Genomic DNA, 17,746 nt, shown 5'->3' on the forward strand with positions numbered 1-17,746 from the left:
CCTTGGGACCCGCTGGGAACGAGGGAGCCATGGGCGGGAGGGGGGGTGTCAAGCCTGAAGGGGTCCATGGAGACTCACACTCCCATGCTTCTTGTAGCTTCTGTACCAGGAGTTCTGGGTTTACACACAGCGGGGCTTGGCCTAAGACCACGAGGATGGCAAAGTGAGAAAACCTCTCCCCTTTCACTCGTTCAGTACCTCTAGGGACAAGTCTCCCGTAGATGCTGGGGTACCTTTAATGCCTCCCTAACACCTACCAATCTCTCTTTTTATTTTTTTAAAGATTTTATTTATTTATTTGAGAGAGAGACAATGAGAGAGAGCATGAGAGAGGAGAAGGTCAGAGGGAGAAGCAGACTCCCCGTGGAAACACAAGCCCGATGAGGGACTCGATCCCAGGACTCCAGGACCATGACCAGAGCTGAAGGCAGTTGCTTAACCCACTGAGCCACCCAGGTGCCCCCAGTCTCTCTTTTTAAAGAGAGACAGTGGGGTGCCTGGGTGGCTCAGTGGGTTAAAGCTTCTGCCTTTGGCTCAGGTCATGATCCCAGGGTCCTGGGATCGAGAGCCCCACATCGGGCTCTCTGCTTAGCAGGAACCTGCTTCTTCCTCTCTCTCTCTCTCTGCCTACCTCTTTGCCTACTTGTGATCTCTGTCTGTCAAATAAATAAATAAAATCTTAAAAAAAAAATAAAGACAGACAGCAAGACTCAGGCTTAAAGCCTTCAGCTGACAATACTCTCTAGTTAGAATTTAAGGACCTTTCTGATTTTCTTCCTTTTCTTTCTTCCCTTTTCACCTTCTATATAAAGGATATACTTCTAGTCTCCTATTTATGGTGATGACATAAAGTTTTATTTTAGTATAAATTTTTTTAAAGGGTGTTTATTGAGGCGCCTGGGTAGCTCAGTGGGTTAAAGCCTCTGCCTTCAGCTCAGGTCATGATCCCAGGGTCCTGGGATCAAGCCCAGCATCAGGCTCCCTGCTCACTGGGGAGCCTGCTTCCCTTCCTCTCTCTCTGCCTGCCTCTCTGCCTACTTGTGGTCTCTGTCAAATAAATAGATAAAATCTCAAAAAAAAAAAAAAAAGGAGTAGTGTTTATTTTAAGAATAATGAAATAAGGGGCGCCTGGGTGACTCAGTTGGTTAAACGATGGCCTTCAGCTCAGGTCATGATCCTGGAGTCCTGAGATCAAGTCCCACATCAGGCTCCCTGCTCAGCAGGGAGTCTGCTTCTCCCTCTGACATTTCCCCTCTCATGCTCTCTCTCTCTCTCTCTCATTCTCTCTCTCTCAAATAAATAAATAAAAATAAAATCTAAAAAAAAAAAAAAGAAGGAGATTACATGAGGGGCTTACATGAGGCCATGGCAAAAAAATTGCAAAAGCAGAAGGAGAATGACTTGCACTTGGGAAACACAACGTGGTCTCACCAGCTCATTGTACGAGGGCAGAACCTCTTGGTTTGGTGTCTGTGTTCGGCGACAAGTTAGTGGCCCACAAGGCACAGCCTGTCACGGACACCCCCATCCCAGACCACCACAACTTCTCAGGAAAGCTGGCCTACCTCCTGCCTTAGTCTGTGGGCCTCCTCGGGGTGGAAGCAGCTTTGACAGCAGCTCTGGGCAAGCACGTTGACCTCAGAGTATTCACACGGGGCATTCCCAGTGTCTTCCTGCATATTGGTTAAGTCAGGCTTAAGTAGCTCCTGCGATCCTATGGGGGGACCTAGGAAGAATGGGGCGGGGGGAGAGGGCAAGGCCCAGGTAACTGGCTGGCAGCGTCCCCCAGAACCCAGCCTTAGCTGCCCCCAGACAGATAAGGACTAAGGAAATAAGGTTATCCATCCATTCATGTAGCTGTTCATCCATTCACTTGGTAAACACTCATTAAGCACCTACTATGCACCAGGCACTCTGCCAAGCACTTGTCCCGAGATTTCTAGTCATCACTGCAGTGCTATTCAGAGTGTGTTCCAAGGACACTGCATTAGACTCAGCTGAGCTGCTCATAAAATGCTCATTCCTAGAGCTCCTGGCGGGCTCAGTCAGTGGAGCATGCGACTCTTGATCTGGGGGTTGTGAGTTTGAGCCCCAAGTTGGGCAAAGAGATTACCCAATTCCCTCCCCAGAGCCACTCAGTGAGAATCTCTTGAAGGAGATCTGCAGTTGTGCATTTACAAGTTTCCCAGGCGATGTAATGCACCCCAAAGTTTGAGGACCCTGGCCTCAAAGTTACCACATTGTAGATGAATTCAATGCCAATTTCAGACGAAGCAACTAAGGCTCACCGAGAGTCCACACCTTGCTCTAGGTCCCAGGGGCTGATCTGGATTCCAGCCCAGGTCTGTGCCCCTCCCCACCCTCTCGGAGGTGGAAATGAGGGGCACTGGATCACACCGCCAGTTCACACAAGTTCCTTGGGCAACGCTGGGAGTGAAGCAAAAGACCAGCAGGTATTTTCAGAGTTGAGGACAAAGTCATGGCCAAAAGTGAACCACCTCAGGTCACACAGCAAGGAGGCAGCCTGGTTTAGCCAAAAAGAAGCCCTGGTGCTCTGACTTGAGCACGGGGCCCTCCCATCTGGGTGAGGCCACTGAGGGCTCTGAGATGGGGGAGAAGAGGTAGACCCCAATAAGAGTGACTTGAAGATGCCTTCCTTGCTCACAGAGAGCCCCAGGAGGCAAGTGGCACAGAAGATGAACCCATATTCCCAAACCCCAAGCACCCTGCGGTGCCCCCAGGTCATCTGCCCACACACTGGTCCTCACCTGGTGAGTTTCCTCCAAAGCATACCAGGACATAAGGCCTTGGTGGCCAATCTCAGCTGAGACCTGCGGAATTTCACATCCTCCCCTGGGGCAGCCAGGGCGAAGGTTCCCAGCTTCTCCACCATCAGACCTGGGGAGGTGGCAGGAGCCAGTGTGTGTGTGTGTGTGTGTGAGAGAGAGAGGGGTACCCACTGGCCCCTTAATCCTCCCTGGGCCATCATCTCCCCGCAACGACCCTGCCCCATCGGTGGAACGGGGCGCGCACCGGTTCCGCCCAGCTTGGGCGGTTCTTTCCTGCTCTGACCACAAAAAGGACCATCGCCTGAGACAGAGAGGGCGGCTCATTTCCCTGGGGGATGTTGGGGGCTCTATTTCACGTGCCCCTCACTGCTCCCGCTTCCTCCTCCTCCTTTTCCCCAGACAATTGGCAGAATCCTCTAAAATGCACATTAGGTGTGGCTGTAACAATGAAAAACCTTCGGCGGACACTCATGCCCCACCCGGAGAATGGACTCCTGGACCTCTCCAGAGGGTCACCCAGTCCCTCTCCGTATGCCTCGCCCCTCTACCTTACCCCAGTAGCGTCTTCTCCCCGCCCCCGTCCCCCCTTTCCGCCGCGCAGTACTACTGACCTCGGCTCCGGTTTCCACGCACAGGGGGTACCGGGGTGGGGTGCTGGGGGTCACAGCTTCTATTTTAACAATGAATCAGAACGTCGCCCGGGAGGTGGACGAAGACCACTCCCCTGCCGCTCTTGCATAGGCTCGATCTAGGAGCCTCATTTACATAAAGGCTGCGGGATTGGACAACCCGAGGGCAAGGGGGCGGGGCGGAGGCGGGCGGCGCCCAGATGCCTCTGAGCGCGGGACCGACCGCACGTCTAGCTTGAGCCGCTGCTGGGTCAGGGCTCCCAAGGGACCCTTTAGAGGGCTGGCAGTGATGGGTCTGGCTCCCTCTGATCTCTTTCCCGCCGGTGCATTCTCGATACAGTTCCCTGCACTGGCCTTACTCCAAATGTTGGGCTAGAGACTTAAATTCTCTGTGCCTCAGTTTTCCTATCTATAAAATGGGAAGAGTAGTAGTACCTGCCGGGATGAAACGAAATGCCCAGGGGTTTTCAGCCTCCATTCGCTCGCTTCCACTGATGCAGAACTCACTCACAAAATGTGCAACTCTCCTTTTTTTTTTTAATAATATTTTTTAAGATAACATTTATTCTGTACTATGTACTGGCCCCTGTTCCAAAGTCTTCACATTCATTGGGATACAGTAACCCAAAGAGTTAAGTACCAAGATCTTCATTTCACTACAGCTAAGGACAATTAACTTGCCAGGGTCATACAGCTAGTACAAGACAGAGCGGAGACTAAAACCCTGGTGTGTCTGACTCCACTAGCCCCACAGAACATCTTCATTCACTAATTCAAACTTTCACACGTATATCTGCTGGGCATTGGGGAGATGGCAACATGGATAAAATGTGCCTCCTGAGATGAGAACCCCACTGACCGGTGGAAGAGATAGCCCCTGGACAGGTCATCCTGGCCCAGGATGGAATGGGTTTAGTAGCAAGTTTAGTAGCAAGGATAATGAGCTTTTAGCTTGATCCCAGTTATTGTGAGCAAAACAGGAAGTTGTGAGACTGAGATTTGGCATCTGGATCTAGCTAGCACTTCTTGGCTGTGAGATCTTGAGAAAGTTACTTGACCTCTCTGAGCCTGGTGTGAGTTAGACATTTGGTTTGAGTTTGAGGGTCAGGACACGGCTGGGGCACTTTAGCCACATCCCCCCACCCTCTTGCCCCCACCAATCAGTAAAACCTGGAGCTAACCTAGGGTGGCCCTCTTGACGTTTCAATTCATTAAATACTTATGGAGCTCCTACTTAGATGTGTACTGAGGATACTTAGTGAACAAAAGACGGAATCTCGTGATTCCGTGGTGCTTACATTCTAGTGGAGACAGACCCCAAAAAAGATAAAGATTTATTTATTTATTAGAGAGAGGGAGGGGGAGGAGGGGCTGAGGGAGAGAAAGAATCCCAAGCAGACTTCCCGCTCAGCAGGGAGCCCAGTACAATGTGGGGCTCTTCTCGGGGCTCCATCCCACAACCCTGAGATCAGGGCCCAAGCCGAGATCAAGAGTCAGGAACTCAACCCACTGAGCCGCCCAGGCGCCCCGATGCCAAACAAGATTAAATAAGCAAGATATGGAGTATGAAGGCTGGTAGAGGTGCTAAGGAGAACCAGGAAGCCAGGAAGGGGGTGGAAGTGGCTGGGTGGGGCGGGTATTACACTTGAAATAAGGGGGTCAGGGAAGGCCACGCTGAGATGGTGACATCCGAGCAAAGCCCTGGGGGAGAGGGAGTGAGGCTGCCGGCCCCGGGAGATAAACAGTCTGGTGGAGGGGGACCAAGTGGTGAGGTTGAGGAGGGGGAGAGGGGAAGGGAAAAGTCAAGGGGCAAGCCAGGGGTTGTCCCGAGGGCTGCCCCTAGCTCTGGAGCCGCCTGGCTGGGCCCTGAGGGCAGGAGGAGACAGCAGGGAGGTGGGCAGCAGCCAGCAGAGTGGAGGAGAGATGACTGGAAGGAGGCAGGAGGAGGGGGCCAGGGAGCTCCGGGGACTACTGGAAGAGGTCGCCCTCTCGGGGGTGGGGGGACAGTGGCTCTAAGACTGGTTGAGGGTAACAGTCCCTCCTTTTCCCCCCGAGGGGGCAAAGCCGGCCTCTCTGCGTACACAGTCGGGTTTCTCCCAACACTTCCCTGTGAAGAGAAGGACAGCTGTCACCATCCGCGTCATGCAGCAGTGAAACTCACGCCGGCTGAAGCAAGTTGCCCAAAGCTGCTCAGTTACTTGTTGACAGAGCCTGGTCTAAAAAACACACTCCCGGAGTCCTGTGGGGTGGCTCAGATGACTCAGGGTTAAGGACGCAAGGCAGCCAGGGCAGTGTGTCACCCTTGTCACCATTTATTCTGGTGACGCCACCCCCCTTCTGCTCCCTGCAGGGTCTGCGCCTGCTCACCTCCACCTTTTCTCATGCTCTTCCCCGTGGCCAGGATTCGCGGGTGGGATGGTGGTGGCTGAACCATCACGAACACTTCTAGCCCCACTCCACCCCTCTGACCTCAGTTTCCTCCCAGCCCACCATGTCCACAGGCCTGTCGGAGGATCCCACGCTGTGTGCAGGCCAGGTAGACATGCGGCGGGGGGGGGGCGGTGGCCCCACGGAGCAGAAGCAGAAAGGCCCAAGTGTCTCACAGGGTCACCAGGGCTGACTCCAGCGCACGGTGACACTGGGAAGTGGTGATTGGGTGCAGCCAGGCCTACTTTTACTGAAGAAGCCAGAAACCCGAACTTCCGCATGAAATCGCAACATCTGAAAATATGGCAAAGTCAACCTATTTTGGTTTTGGTTTTCACCTCAAAAAATTGGGTAAACATTCAGAATCGTTGCTTTTCACAGAATTCTTCTTCTTCTTCTTCTTTTTTAAAGATTTTATTTATGTATTTGAGGAGAAATAGAGAGAGAACATGAGTAGGGGAAGGGGCAGAGGGAAAGGGAGAAGCAGATTCTCCACTGAGCAGGCAGCCTGACATGGGGCTCAATCCCAGGACCCCAAGATCATGACCTGAGCCAAAGGCAGATGCTCGATGGACTGAGCCACCCAGGTGCCTCTAGTCAAGCTGTTTTTAAATACTCTGTGAGTCAAACCAAACTAATGTTCAGGCCTTCTATCCTATGCAATGTTTCTGAAATGGTAAATCACAGATTTTTCATTCCCTTAGTGATAACTTAAATGCCACCCCCTCCAGGAAGCCCTCCCTGGTTTCCCCAGCCTTAAGTAAGGTCTCACTGCACTGAGCAGAGATCCTGTGCAGGACCCACATGGCTCCTGGGGTGTCTTTCCCATTCTGGACCTTGTGAGGGCGCCCCTCGAAGGTAAAACTCAGCTTGTTCGCCAGACAGTATTAATGTCTGTATCTAGGGAATGACCTGCTTCCTGAGGGGGCCACCTCCATGTACCTCAACTGCAAAATGGGCTTAATGGAGTTGCGTAGCCTGTGGGGTTACTGTGAGAATTCAGAGTTAAACCCTGTAAAGAGTGACTGGTATACTGGGATGCTTGGGTGGCTCAGTCGGTTAAGCTGCTGCCTTCAGCTCAGGTCATAATCCCAGGGTCCTGGGATTGAGTCCTGCCTCGGGCTCCTTGCTCAGCGGGGAGCCTGCTTCTCTCTCTGCCTCTGCCTGCCACTCTGCTTGGTTGCGTGCGCTTTTCTCTCTCTCTCTCTCTCTCTCTCCCCCCATGTCCCCGCAACAAATAAATAAAGTCTTTAAAAAAAAAAAAAAAGTGGCTGGTATACAGTAAATGCTCAATAAATGCTACCATTATCCTCTCTCCTCCACTGAGTCCCTACAGCTACAGCTCATGAAATATAAGTGGCTGGAGGGCAGGGACCACCCCTTCTTGCTCATCAATGTACCCCAGTGACTGGGACTTCAGAGGTGCTCAATAAATACTTGGCAAGAGAGTGAATGGCTGCCTGCATGAAAGGAGGGCCTCCCAGCCTCTCCTGGAATAACTACAACCGTGTCTTGGAGCCTCCACACTGTGACCAGGGAGATCTCTCTAAATCAATCACTGACCCTGACTTGCCCCTGGCGACTCCCCTGGCGACTCCCCAGCCCCACCTCAGGGGCTCCCACTGCCCACAGAATAAGGGTCTAGGTCCTCAGCTCAAGTCTGAGGCCTTTCAGGGTCTGGGGCCCATGGGCCTCTGCAGCTGCTTCCCCACCTTTGGCTTCCCCACCTTTGGCTACTCCCCACCTTTGCTCACCAGGGCCTTCTACCTGCCCATCCCCTCCCTCAGCTGCCTGGCCAACCCAGATCATCTTTCAACATTCAGATCAAGGCTCACCTCCTCTCGGAAGCCTTCTTGGATGCCTTCCTCTCTGCCTCTGGGTTGTAAGGATGCCTGCTCTCTGACACTTTGTTGAACCCCTGACCTCCAGAGGGACGTCCATGTGTCTGTCCCTCCGTGGGATGCAAGGACCATGTCTTATTAGCTGTGACAGATAACTTCTGACATTATGTAAGTGGAGACTCAGTTTTCTCACCTGTCAAATGGAGGTAATTTCCACTTTGCAATGCTTCTGAGTTAATAATATGACCGGCACATGAGAAGTGCTTGATAAATTACTTTCCCATCTGCTTTCTCTTGGTTGTTCTTTGGCAATCGTGCTAACTAGGGTGCAAGGGAGAGGGCAAAGTTCGCCCAGGACAGGTGGATGTGGTGAAGGGAAGGGGAAAAACAAAAAGAAAAAACAGATTCAGAAGCTTGCAGACAGGCAAACATGGCAGTGCAGCCAAGAAAATTCTAGAACAGATTATTCCAAGGGTTATTGGGAGCACCTGTGGGGTGGGGGACTGGGTCCCATGTCACTCAGCCAGGACCAGCTCAGGAACATCTAAAGGGTGTCTCCGTCTCCAACATCTGCAAGGTGTCAGCTTGAGACCTGGGAGACTTTTGTCATGCTGGCGCCGCTCACAACAGAACAGGCAGCAAGGTCTCCAGCTCAGGACGAACTGTCCTACCGGGAGGGTCTTTCCTCTACGAGTTGAGAGGCCCTGCTCCTTCTAGTAGCATCGGGGAAGTTCACCACAGTAACCAAGGAACAGAAAAGCGAGTGTCTGCTGTGGCTTTGGTTCCGTAAAGCTGGGTCATGACAGTCCTTTCCTTATGTATCAGGCTTCTGCGGGAGACTCTGCTGCTTGTATCCAAGATTTTTATTTGAGAGGCAGAGAGAGAGTGCCAGTGAGAGGGAGAGCACGGGCAGTGGGGAAGGGCAGAGGGAGAGGAAGCAGATTCCCTAGGGCTCCATCCCAGGACTCAGGGGGTCATGACCAGAGCCATCCAAGTGCCCCACACAACCCTCAATTCTTATTTGGGAACATGGTTCCCCAGAATGAACCACAGGACCCAGCCTTCCCCATAGCCAGGAGCTCCCTCTTCCTCCTACCCCTTGTCTTTGCCTCTGCCCAATCCATGGCACAAGACAAGCGTCAAATGTTCTTTAAAGGAGGGAGGGACATGTTCTTCAACCCTTCCTCCTTCCTGCTGGCTGAAAGGCAAGTATGACGGCTGGAGCTCAAGCAGCCATCTTGGACCATGAGGTGGAAGCCACAGGTTGAAAATGGCACAAAACAAAGAGCTAAAAGCCTGCCATCCCAGCCTCCCAAGTCCCCATGCCCCCAGCTCCAGGCTAGTTATTTCCCTGTTAACCTCTGATATAAGCCTGTTGTTTTTAAAATTTGTTTTCTATTGTATACAGCTAAACTGAATCCTTCTTTACACTGCTCCTAGAAGCCCCAAGGCCAGGAGGCCCACCAGATGGGAGAGCAGCGAGGAAAGAATCCTGGTGTGGAGCACAGAGAGAGAGGCTCCGGGGAGAAAGGGCAAGTCCTCCAGAGGGCTCTGATTCTGCCACTTCCGATCGCAAGATGGACAAAATCGCAGACTCAGTCTCCTTGGGCTGTTGTGAGAATTGACGGTGCACACAGAAGAGCGCGAATGAGAATTTAATATTTTTAAACATCACAACGTGTAGATCTAAATGGTACATGACCCTGTGGCACTGGGGATGGGAGAAGAGCTGTGGGTCAGCCATCGCAGGGGTCAGCAGAGGCCAGGATGCCAGGGGCTGCAGGAGGTGGCTCATGCTCAGGGCTCCTGGCAGCCTTGGGGCAGCCCTAGGAGGGGGGTGTCTTGACTTCTTACTTGTGGGGATATGCCCAGAGAGGTCAGCACAGCAAAGTGCCCACACAGAGAGGCCAAGTGGCAGAATGAGGATTCAAACCCACGCCCACCCCTGTGCACTAATCCCTTGGGCCCAGGATGTATTCTGCTCCCGGGGGGCGGGTGAGGGCAAGGCTCACACTCCCCACCCCGGGTTGAGCACTAGAAGCACCAGGCGAGCTTGCTAGCAGGCCCCAGCCTCTGCCCAGGATGGATGCAGCCCAGCAGAGCGAGTCACCCCACCCCAAGAAGAGGGAAACTAGCAGGAAGAGCCAGTGGAAGAGCCAAAGGGCCAGGTCACAGTGTCTCCCACCCATACGCCCTGAGCTTCACGTTCCCATGTCCAGGTGTGGCCTTCACACAGGCACCAGATGTCGGGTCTGGATGGTGACACGGGAGAGTGCCAGTCCCCCCGAGACACAGCCTACGGAGCCCCTGTTCCTGAGCCTCCCCAACGGCAGCCCTGCTGGGCTGAGCAGAAAGAAGCCCGGTTTGGGACTTCAGCTCCCCTCCTGCCAGCAGCCCCACCCCCACCCCGGGGCCAGGTGGGACATGTAGCTTCTCCTGTCACCTTCCTGTCTCTCACTGGTCCCCAGCTGGGTGGGGACCAGTGAGAACTCCTGGAACTCACCTGCTCCCACCACTTCAGTTCCGGCTGAAGAGACAGTGAGGCCAGGAAGGGACAAACCCAGAGTCGCAGCCAGTAAAAGGTGGAGTCTGGCACCGCGCCCCCTGCCCCCGGCCCAGCAGCGGCTTCTCGCAGCGGTGGGGTGACTGGATTCTACCACTTTCTCACACCCACACGGACACTGCTGGACCGTGAGGGTGGACCCCCTCGCCTGACCATTTCATCCACCTCAGAAGCCGGCCCCTGGCACGTGGCGTCAGGGTCAGGGACAAACAAGACCAAGAGCGCGCTCAGCTTCACAAATCTGATGACGGCTCCGTGCGGACACAGAAGGGAAGATGCCCACGATTCGGCTCTGAAGGCTCCTCCCGCCGGGAGCCACCTCTCAGCTGCCTGCCCCCTCCCGAGTCCCAGCTCCGGGCCACAGGTGCTGGCCTCCCAGGCCTGGGCCGCAGAATCGCCCCCTCGGGGCTGGGTTCCTGGGACAGCCAAGCTTTCAGCCCGGGCTGGGCACGGCCTGGTTCTCGGGGCTCACTCTGCGCCGTGCCGGGCCATGCCTGTCAGCCGGCGGCGCTGGGTCTTGCTCGTACGGGTGGCACTTGGGGGCTTCTTGGTGGAGTCCGGGGCCCGTCGGGGACGTTTCCTCTTGGTCTTCTTGCGGCTGTGTGCGTGCAGTGACGCCGTGAGAGCGGAGATCCTGTAGGAGGTGCGAGGCTGGTGAGGCTGGGGCCGCATTTACTCTCGGGGCGTGCGGGGAAGATTGGCCGGGGAGGACGACGGACCGCCTGACTCGCGGAGGAAGTCATACAGGCCTGGAATGCCGGGAACACCAAACCCATGCCAAAGGCGGCCGCTCGGATCCCAGAGGGCCTGCCAGTTCCTCGGCTCATAAAAAGCGCACTTACCACAGGCACTAAGGACACCCATGGATGGCCACTGTTGGGGAGGAGGGACACTCGACAGGCAGAGCAGAGTCGCTGCCCCATGCCACCCGCCACCGGCCAGCCAGAGGTGGCTCCACCGGCCCCGTCACCACTGTCAGGCACGAGGAAGCAGAAGCCTAGGGGAGGACAGGCCAGGGCTCACCGCTGGGACAGGAGGGGATCTCTGGATTTCCGGGGTAAGGCTCTGGTCGGCTTTTCCGTGGAGGACACCTCTTCCTCGGGCCTGTGGCCAGTCCCTTGCTAAAAAAGCAGAGAACAAGGACTGTCACACAGAGCGGTAGATCAAAGGACCTGACACCAGCTGTCCCGGCTCTGCCAGGGAGGGGCACGTCCTGCTGCCTGGAGGCCTGGCTCAGGGCTCAGAGAAGACCACGGTGGACAAGCCACACACAGCCCTGCAGCAGAGATGACGCAGGAAGAGCCGAGTTTCCCAGCCTCGTGCCCTTCCTTCAGCTGTGAGCGTCCGCACGTCCGCTGCAGAGGCCAGGAGGACTCAGAAGAATGAGTGTGAGATAGAGAAGGAGCGGGAGCGCAGTAGGGACGCCAGAAGCACTGGCTCCGGGCTCCCCCGTGGCAGGAGACGTGCTCTGCCGTGGACTGGGGATGGACAGGGACTGAAGGGCCCACCCCACCCAGATGGACGCTGCTCCAACGCTGCTCTCTCCCGTTTCGAGAGACAGTACTTCACTGGGAGGCTTTCTGATTATTTTAGTGACATTCTGCTCTATTTCTTTCCTTTTTTCTTTTTAACTTTTAAGACCTTTTAATTTTTTTGTTGTTGTTGTTGCTGTTTTGAGAGCTTATTAGGCAGTGCTGACTCTGTTAACATTTCCCTCGCGCTCCCAAAGCCTCTCCCTCGCTCATGCTCCCCAGCAGCTCGTCCCCGCCACCGAGGGGGAACACCGGGTCACACCAACTCAAGCAAAACAACACAACACGCTGCTGCTTCACCTGAAAGCAGTGCTTTCCTCTGCCCTTTCTGGAAGGCTCCGTGACTCCCAATCAGGGCCCACCGAGCGCTTTTAAAAAGGGGATCCTGGGGCACCTGGGTGGCATAGTCAGTTAAGCGTCTGCCTTCGGCGCAGGTCATGATCCCAGGGTCCGGGGATTGAGCCCTGCATTGGGCTCCCTGCTTGCCAGGAAGCCCGTTTTTCCCTCTCCCACTCTGCCTCCGGTGTTCCCTCTCTCGCTGTGTTTCTCCCTATCAAATAAATAAATAAAATCTTAAAAAATAAATAAATAAAAGGGGGATCCTTTTTTTCTTTTTTAAATGTTGGTTGCAGGGGCACCTGGGTGGCTCAGTGGGTTAAAACCTCTGCCTTCGACTCAGGTCATGATCTCAGGGTCCTGGGATCGAGCCTCACATCAGGCTCTCTGCTCTGTGGGGAGCCTGCTTCCTCCCTCTCTCTCTGCCTACTTAAGTAAATAAATGTTGGTTGCAATTTGTGAGTCTCTCCCTATTCACAGCTGCAAACTCACCGTTCGTGTGCGTGGCTGGGCCATGTTACTGCTGTGCCCACGTACTGGAGTGACCACCACACACCACTATCACCAGTGCTTCCCTTGGATGGACCACTTTTACACTCTCAGCAATGCCACGAGACAGGTGTTATCACCCAGGACTCCACTGCTGCACCCCCTCCCAACTTACTGGCGAAGATACCTGCCCATGTGCCCAAAGCCGCTGAGTCATAGAACCGGCTTCGACAAGCCCCAGGGTCAGGGAGTGCCCAGGAGGGAAAGAGCCCCTGCACTGGAATCCCCGTAACGGGGAGCAGCACTCAGCACTGCCGACAGGCCGTCTGCACCTGGGACCCATCTTCCCGAGGGCTGGAAGTTATACCCACCTCCAGTGGAGGCAGTCCCAGCAGGCGGGCCCCCGAGAGGTCTAGGTCGCTGATGGTGGTCACGGTGACTGTGTGGTTGGGGTGGTCATACTGCACCGACTCTGTCTTTGCCGTCACCAGCCTGTCCAGTTCATCTGCCTCCTCTGCGCAAGGTGGGCACAGAACCGGGTCTCAGCCTCAGAGCGCACGTAACCGGACTCTCACCCCCTGCCCAGCCCTAGAGTGCAGTGGCCCCTCTCCTCTATGGGAGACTGTCCAGGAAGTCACCAGCTCCAGAGTCCGGCCTGCAGACAAATGTAAATGATTCAACTCCTCCCTTGATGCTTCGGGGAGACCTCAGACCATCTGGTTCTCATCTAGGAAAAACCTGGTGTGACCCCAGCAGCTGCTGCTGCCCCCTCCCCTCTATCCCTAGTCCGTCCAGGCCTCCGGAACTGGGCTTTCTGTTCAGGGTCACTTCACCAAGAGGCTGGTCCTCCCTGTGTCTGTCTGATCCACTCACTTTTAGAGGTCAGTGAAGACCACCCCTGGCCCTTGCCTCACCACCAAGACCCCTAGAGCTAGGGAAGTTAGCTTCTGACCAGCCCCCACACCTCTCCGCTTCCACCCAACAAAAGAATAAATAAGCCTAGGCCTGTTGGCCTGACCCCCAAGGTCAGGGGACTTACCCAGGGCCTCCTCTCTCTCTGCCAGCATCTTCAAGTATTCCTGATGCCGCTGAAACCAAAAGGGAAGGGAACACAGTTGAGTGTGGCCTCTCCTGCCAACCCCAGGCAGGAGCGCTGCTCGTCTCCAGGGTGAGTGAGACCATGACGGACTGACTCCTGGTGAAACACCAGAAGATTCCATCCTCAACCTTCCCCAGACCAGGGCCCAACATGATTCTACCTATACAGACTGTTCCCCACGCCTTCCCTCATTCCTGCAGATGCCCCTATTAAGGCCATCCAAGGATGCAAACCCCTTATGAGTCAGATTTTATACACACACTCTCTCTCCCTCCCTACCCCCATTCCCGCACCCTTCCCCGCCCTTTGCACCTCCTCCCGGAGCTTCTTCTGCTCCTCCTTGAGCTGGTGCTTGATCTCCTCAATGGCTGCCTTCTTCCGCTCTACCTTCCTCTTATGGAAGCCAGTCAGGTACTCCCTGCAGGAGAGAAGCATGAAGAGTCAGGAGGAGACACAAGGAAAGAAAGGCTCATGCCAGGAAGAGAAAAACCCCTAATACCGTACGCTACAAAAATGTACACAGGGGTGCCTGGATGCCTCAGTCGTTTAAGCGTCTGCCTTTGGGCAGGTCAAGGTCCCAGGGTCCTGGGATCAAGTCCCATATCGGGCTCCCTGCTCAGCAAGGAGTCAGCTTCTCTCTCTCCCTCTGCTCGTCCTCACCCCCACCCGTGCTGCTTCTGTGTGCTCGCTCTCTCTCTCAAATAAATTTTTTTTAAAAAAGTGTGTGTCTTACCTCAAGTATTCCTCACAACAACCTATGTGGTAGGTAATCGATCCCCGTTTCACGCATGGGGCCACTGAGGCACAGAGAAGCGAGGCTGTTTGCCGAAACTCATAGAGTGTAAGGTCAGGAGAAAGAGGGAGATGCTGCCTCTTCCACCCACCTCCCTCCAGGGCTCTCAGCCTCAGGTAACAGGGCCAGGTACGTGAGCAGGACAGGTGGGGCCCCTTCTATGTTGCCAGATTCCTTGACCCAATCAATTAAGCCACTTCTAGTAGGCTCTTAAGGACACCCTCACACGGGGTGCCTAGGTGGCTCAGTGGGTTAAAGCCTCTGCCTTCTGCTCGGGTCATGGATGATTTCAGGGTCCTGGGATGGAGTCCCGCATCAGGCTCTCTGCTCAGCGGGGAGCCGCTTCCCCCTCTACCTCTGCCTGCCTCTCTGCCTACTTGTGATCTCTCTGTGTCAAATAAATAAATAAAATTAAAAAAAAAAAAAAAAAGAGCACACCCTCACCCCGTCGTCCACAAACTTTCCACTGGACTGGCACCCCATTTCCCCAGGACACCTGCCCCCCGACCCATCGCACCCCGCATTCCCCTCCCCTATCTGATCGGGGCTCCTCATCTCTCTAGTGCTGGCCGCACCATTTCCAAAGGTTCTGGGGCCCCAACACGAGGCTTTTCGCTGACTACCACATGGCAAAGTGGCGCTCTGAGCGGGAAACATCTGATGGACCGGACGCTGAGGCTTAGGGGTGCAGCTCGGGCGTCCTGAGATCTCGCACCCACACACCGAAGGAACTCGGGACACGTGTGATGCGGGCATAAATCAACTTAAGCGACGCTCGTCTCACTCCCTCCTCATTCATCAACAACAGCTGAGTCTACCGCGTGGGGCGCCGCCGGGCTGGGTCCGGGACGTCGACGCCTCAGCTCCGGGTCCCCAACCCCGCCCTCCCGCTGCGCACGCAGCAGGAGCCAGGCCAGCCCGAGCGCGGACCGAGCAAAGGGAGGGTGGGGCGGACGATTCCATCCCCTGGGCGCGGGGGCCGAGCGCGGCCGCTTCCATTCCGCAGGGGAGGGGGATGCCGGAGGGGAGCCGGGCCACGCCGGGAGGGAGGGGCCGGAAGGGACCTCTGCGTGAGCATCAGCCGCCCGCCCCGGCCAGCGGCCCCAAGGAAATCCGCTCCAGCCTTGACACTCACCGCCGCTTCTCTTCATCAAAGCTGAGAACGAGCCGCGGCCGCCGGTCGTCGCCATCTCGCTTCTTCTTCTTGTTGCGGCCCATAGCGGCGAGGCCTCCGGCGGCGCGGTTCCAGCACGCCTCAGAGACTTCCGGGTGTATCCTTCTTAGCCTCTCGGGCACGTGTCGTACTTACGCTCCTCAGTTCCGTTGCTCAGGCCCCGCCTTTTAAAGGGGCCGCGGAGCCCGCCTCCCGGTGCCTACTTTCTGAGTGTAACAATCAGATACCTACCCCTCCTCGGTGATTCCTAACCCCAGTACCCCTCCTAGGCCAGCAACGGAGAAAGAGACGTCCCAGAGTTTAGCACGGTGCCTGGGCACGCTGTAGCCGCTCCATACGGAATTAGCAAATGGCCAAATATTGTTGATTGTACTTCTGATTCTGATGTCAAATCGTTAGTGGTCTCCATGAACCCATTTCTGGCGCCACACTCCCTGGATTAGAATCCTGGTACTCCCAATTACAGCTGTGGTTCTGCACTGATTGCCTTCGCTTGGCCACAATTACCCTATTTGTAAAATAGGGATAATTATAGTGACTTTGGTAGGGTTGTGCAAGACAATGGTTTTCAAACTTCGGCGTTTATCAGGATCCCCTGGAGGGCTTGCTGAAACCCAGACCGCTCAGCCCCACCCTAGAGTTTCTGATTCCGCGGGTCTACAGTGAACCCCGTAATCTGCAACGCTAACAAGCTGTCAGGGGATGTTGGAACTCCTGGCCCACGGACCACACTGTGAGAACCAGGATGAGGAGGACACGTGAGTTGTGTAACATTGTGTGTAAGTAACACGTGCCACACTTGTGTTTGCTACACAAGCCATCTCCCCTCTCTGTGCCTCCGTTTCCCCCGGTGTGGCCTGGGGGTGTCATAATAACACAACCTTTACGGGAGATGAGCGCGGGTGTGTGAAGGCATTCAGTAAACCACCACCTGAAGGGGAATCTTAGTAACTGGGATCGTATGCCTGAACGCCCCACTCTCAATTTTCATCCCTGCAGCGGCGCTGCGGCGGGACGGCTGCCCTCGCCTTGAAAGACTGGCCAGTCTGGCAGAGCTGGTGATCATTACTGCGCAGGGGTTGGTACCTCTCCCGCGGGAAGCCCAGGAGGCTGCCGGAGGGCCACCAGAGGAAGTGACCCCAGAACGGGCTGAGAGTAGGAATATCTGAAGATTATCAGACTCTTAAAGCACCCCCCCCCTTCTCCTTGGACAAGTGAATGGGGCCGGGAGATAAGTAAGTATACATGTATTGAGCACCTACTGTGTGCCAGGCACCCAGAGAAGGGACCTACCTGTTCTCTCAGAAAGTGGAGGCAACTTGTCAGGGGTTACAGGACTAGTCTGTCTCCTCCTGTGCTGAGGAATGTTCTCAGGGTCTCCCGTGGATTATTCCAGTGAATCCTCACAAGGGCCCTGTGAGGTCGGTGCTTGTGCCTTCCCTCCTCCCCTCCCTTCCTTCCTCTCTCTCTCTTTTTTTTTTTTTTAAGGTATTTATTTATTTATTTGAGAAAGTGTGAGCAAGAAAGAAAGAGGGAGTGTGCAGGCAGGAGCTGGGGGAGAAGCAGAGGGAGAGGCAGAAGCGGGCTCCCCGCTGAGCGGGGAGTCCCATGTAGGGCTCGATCCTACGACCCTGAGATCATGACCTGAGCTGAAGGCAGAGGCTTAACCTACTGAGCCACCCAGGCGGCCCTCTTTCTTTTGTTTTAAAGATTTTATTTTTTTTTAGCTATCTCTACACCCAAGGTGGGGCTTGAACTTACCATCTAGAGATCAAGAGTGTCGTGCTGCCCCGAGCCAGCCAACTGACCCTCCTGGTGCTGTTTCCAAGCCCGTTATACAGGTGAGGAAAGGGAGGCTCAGGCGGGGAAGTCGCCCAGTAGGTAAGCGGTGTATGGAGCCGTTCTCCGGCTGCTGCCCTCGCTGAGCTTCCAGGCTAGGGAGATCGGGGAGCTCTGGGCGGTTGGTTGGCCTTGTAGCCCACCTAGCCCTCCCTGCCTGCCTGCCCTCCCCCCGGGGTGGGTGTGGCAGAGCGCTCCGGGAGGCCTCCTGTGCAAAAGCCCCCACCCAGTGCAG

At 55.2% G+C, this 17,746-nt stretch overlaps 2 protein-coding genes across 2 annotated transcripts in view; both read right to left on the reverse strand.

The window, feature by feature from the left end:
* The window catches only part of LOC101678724 (TRIO and F-actin binding protein), a 51,798-nt gene extending 50,086 nt beyond the window's left edge, over nt 1-1,712 (reverse strand). The window contains exon 1 of the mRNA XM_045083892.1: nt 1,566-1,712. Coding sequence (XP_044939827.1) covers nt 1,566-1,679 — 114 coding nt within the window. The 5' untranslated portion in view covers nt 1,680-1,712. The remainder of the gene's footprint in view (nt 1-1,565) is intronic.
* Nucleotides 1,713-9,325: 7,613 nt separating this feature from the next.
* NOL12 (nucleolar protein 12) lies at nt 9,326-15,791 on the reverse strand. Its single transcript, XM_004743196.3, has 6 exons — nt 15,634-15,791; nt 14,018-14,123; nt 13,646-13,694; nt 12,978-13,120; nt 11,273-11,370; nt 9,326-10,883 (listed from the first exon to the last, which is right to left on the reverse strand). Exons 1-6 carry the CDS (start codon nt 15,714-15,716, stop codon nt 10,718-10,720), a joined length of 645 nt encoding a protein of 214 aa, XP_004743253.1. The 5' UTR covers nt 15,717-15,791; the 3' UTR covers nt 9,326-10,717.
* Nucleotides 15,792-17,746: the final 1,955 nt, after the last annotated feature.

Source organism: Mustela putorius, unplaced genomic scaffold (assembly GCF_011764305.1).
Source record: "Mustela putorius furo isolate JIRA1106 unplaced genomic scaffold, ASM1176430v1.1 tig00000738_pilon_pilon_pilon, whole genome shotgun sequence".
Taxonomy (NCBI): Eukaryota; Metazoa; Chordata; class Mammalia; order Carnivora; family Mustelidae; genus Mustela; species Mustela putorius.

Coding starts and splice junctions, on each gene's coding strand:
- NOL12 (XM_004743196.3), bottom strand. CDS start 15,716: ATGGGCCGCAACAAGAAGAAGAAGCGAGATGGCGACGACCGGCGGCCG. Junction 14,124..15,633: donor TTTGATGAAGAGAAGCGGCG/GTGAGTGTCAAG, acceptor TCTCTCCTGCAG/GGAGTACCTGACTGGCTTCC. Junction 13,121..13,645: donor AGAGAGAGAGGAGGCCCTGG/GTAAGTCCCCTG, acceptor CACCTTGCGCAG/AGGAGGCAGATGAACTGGAC.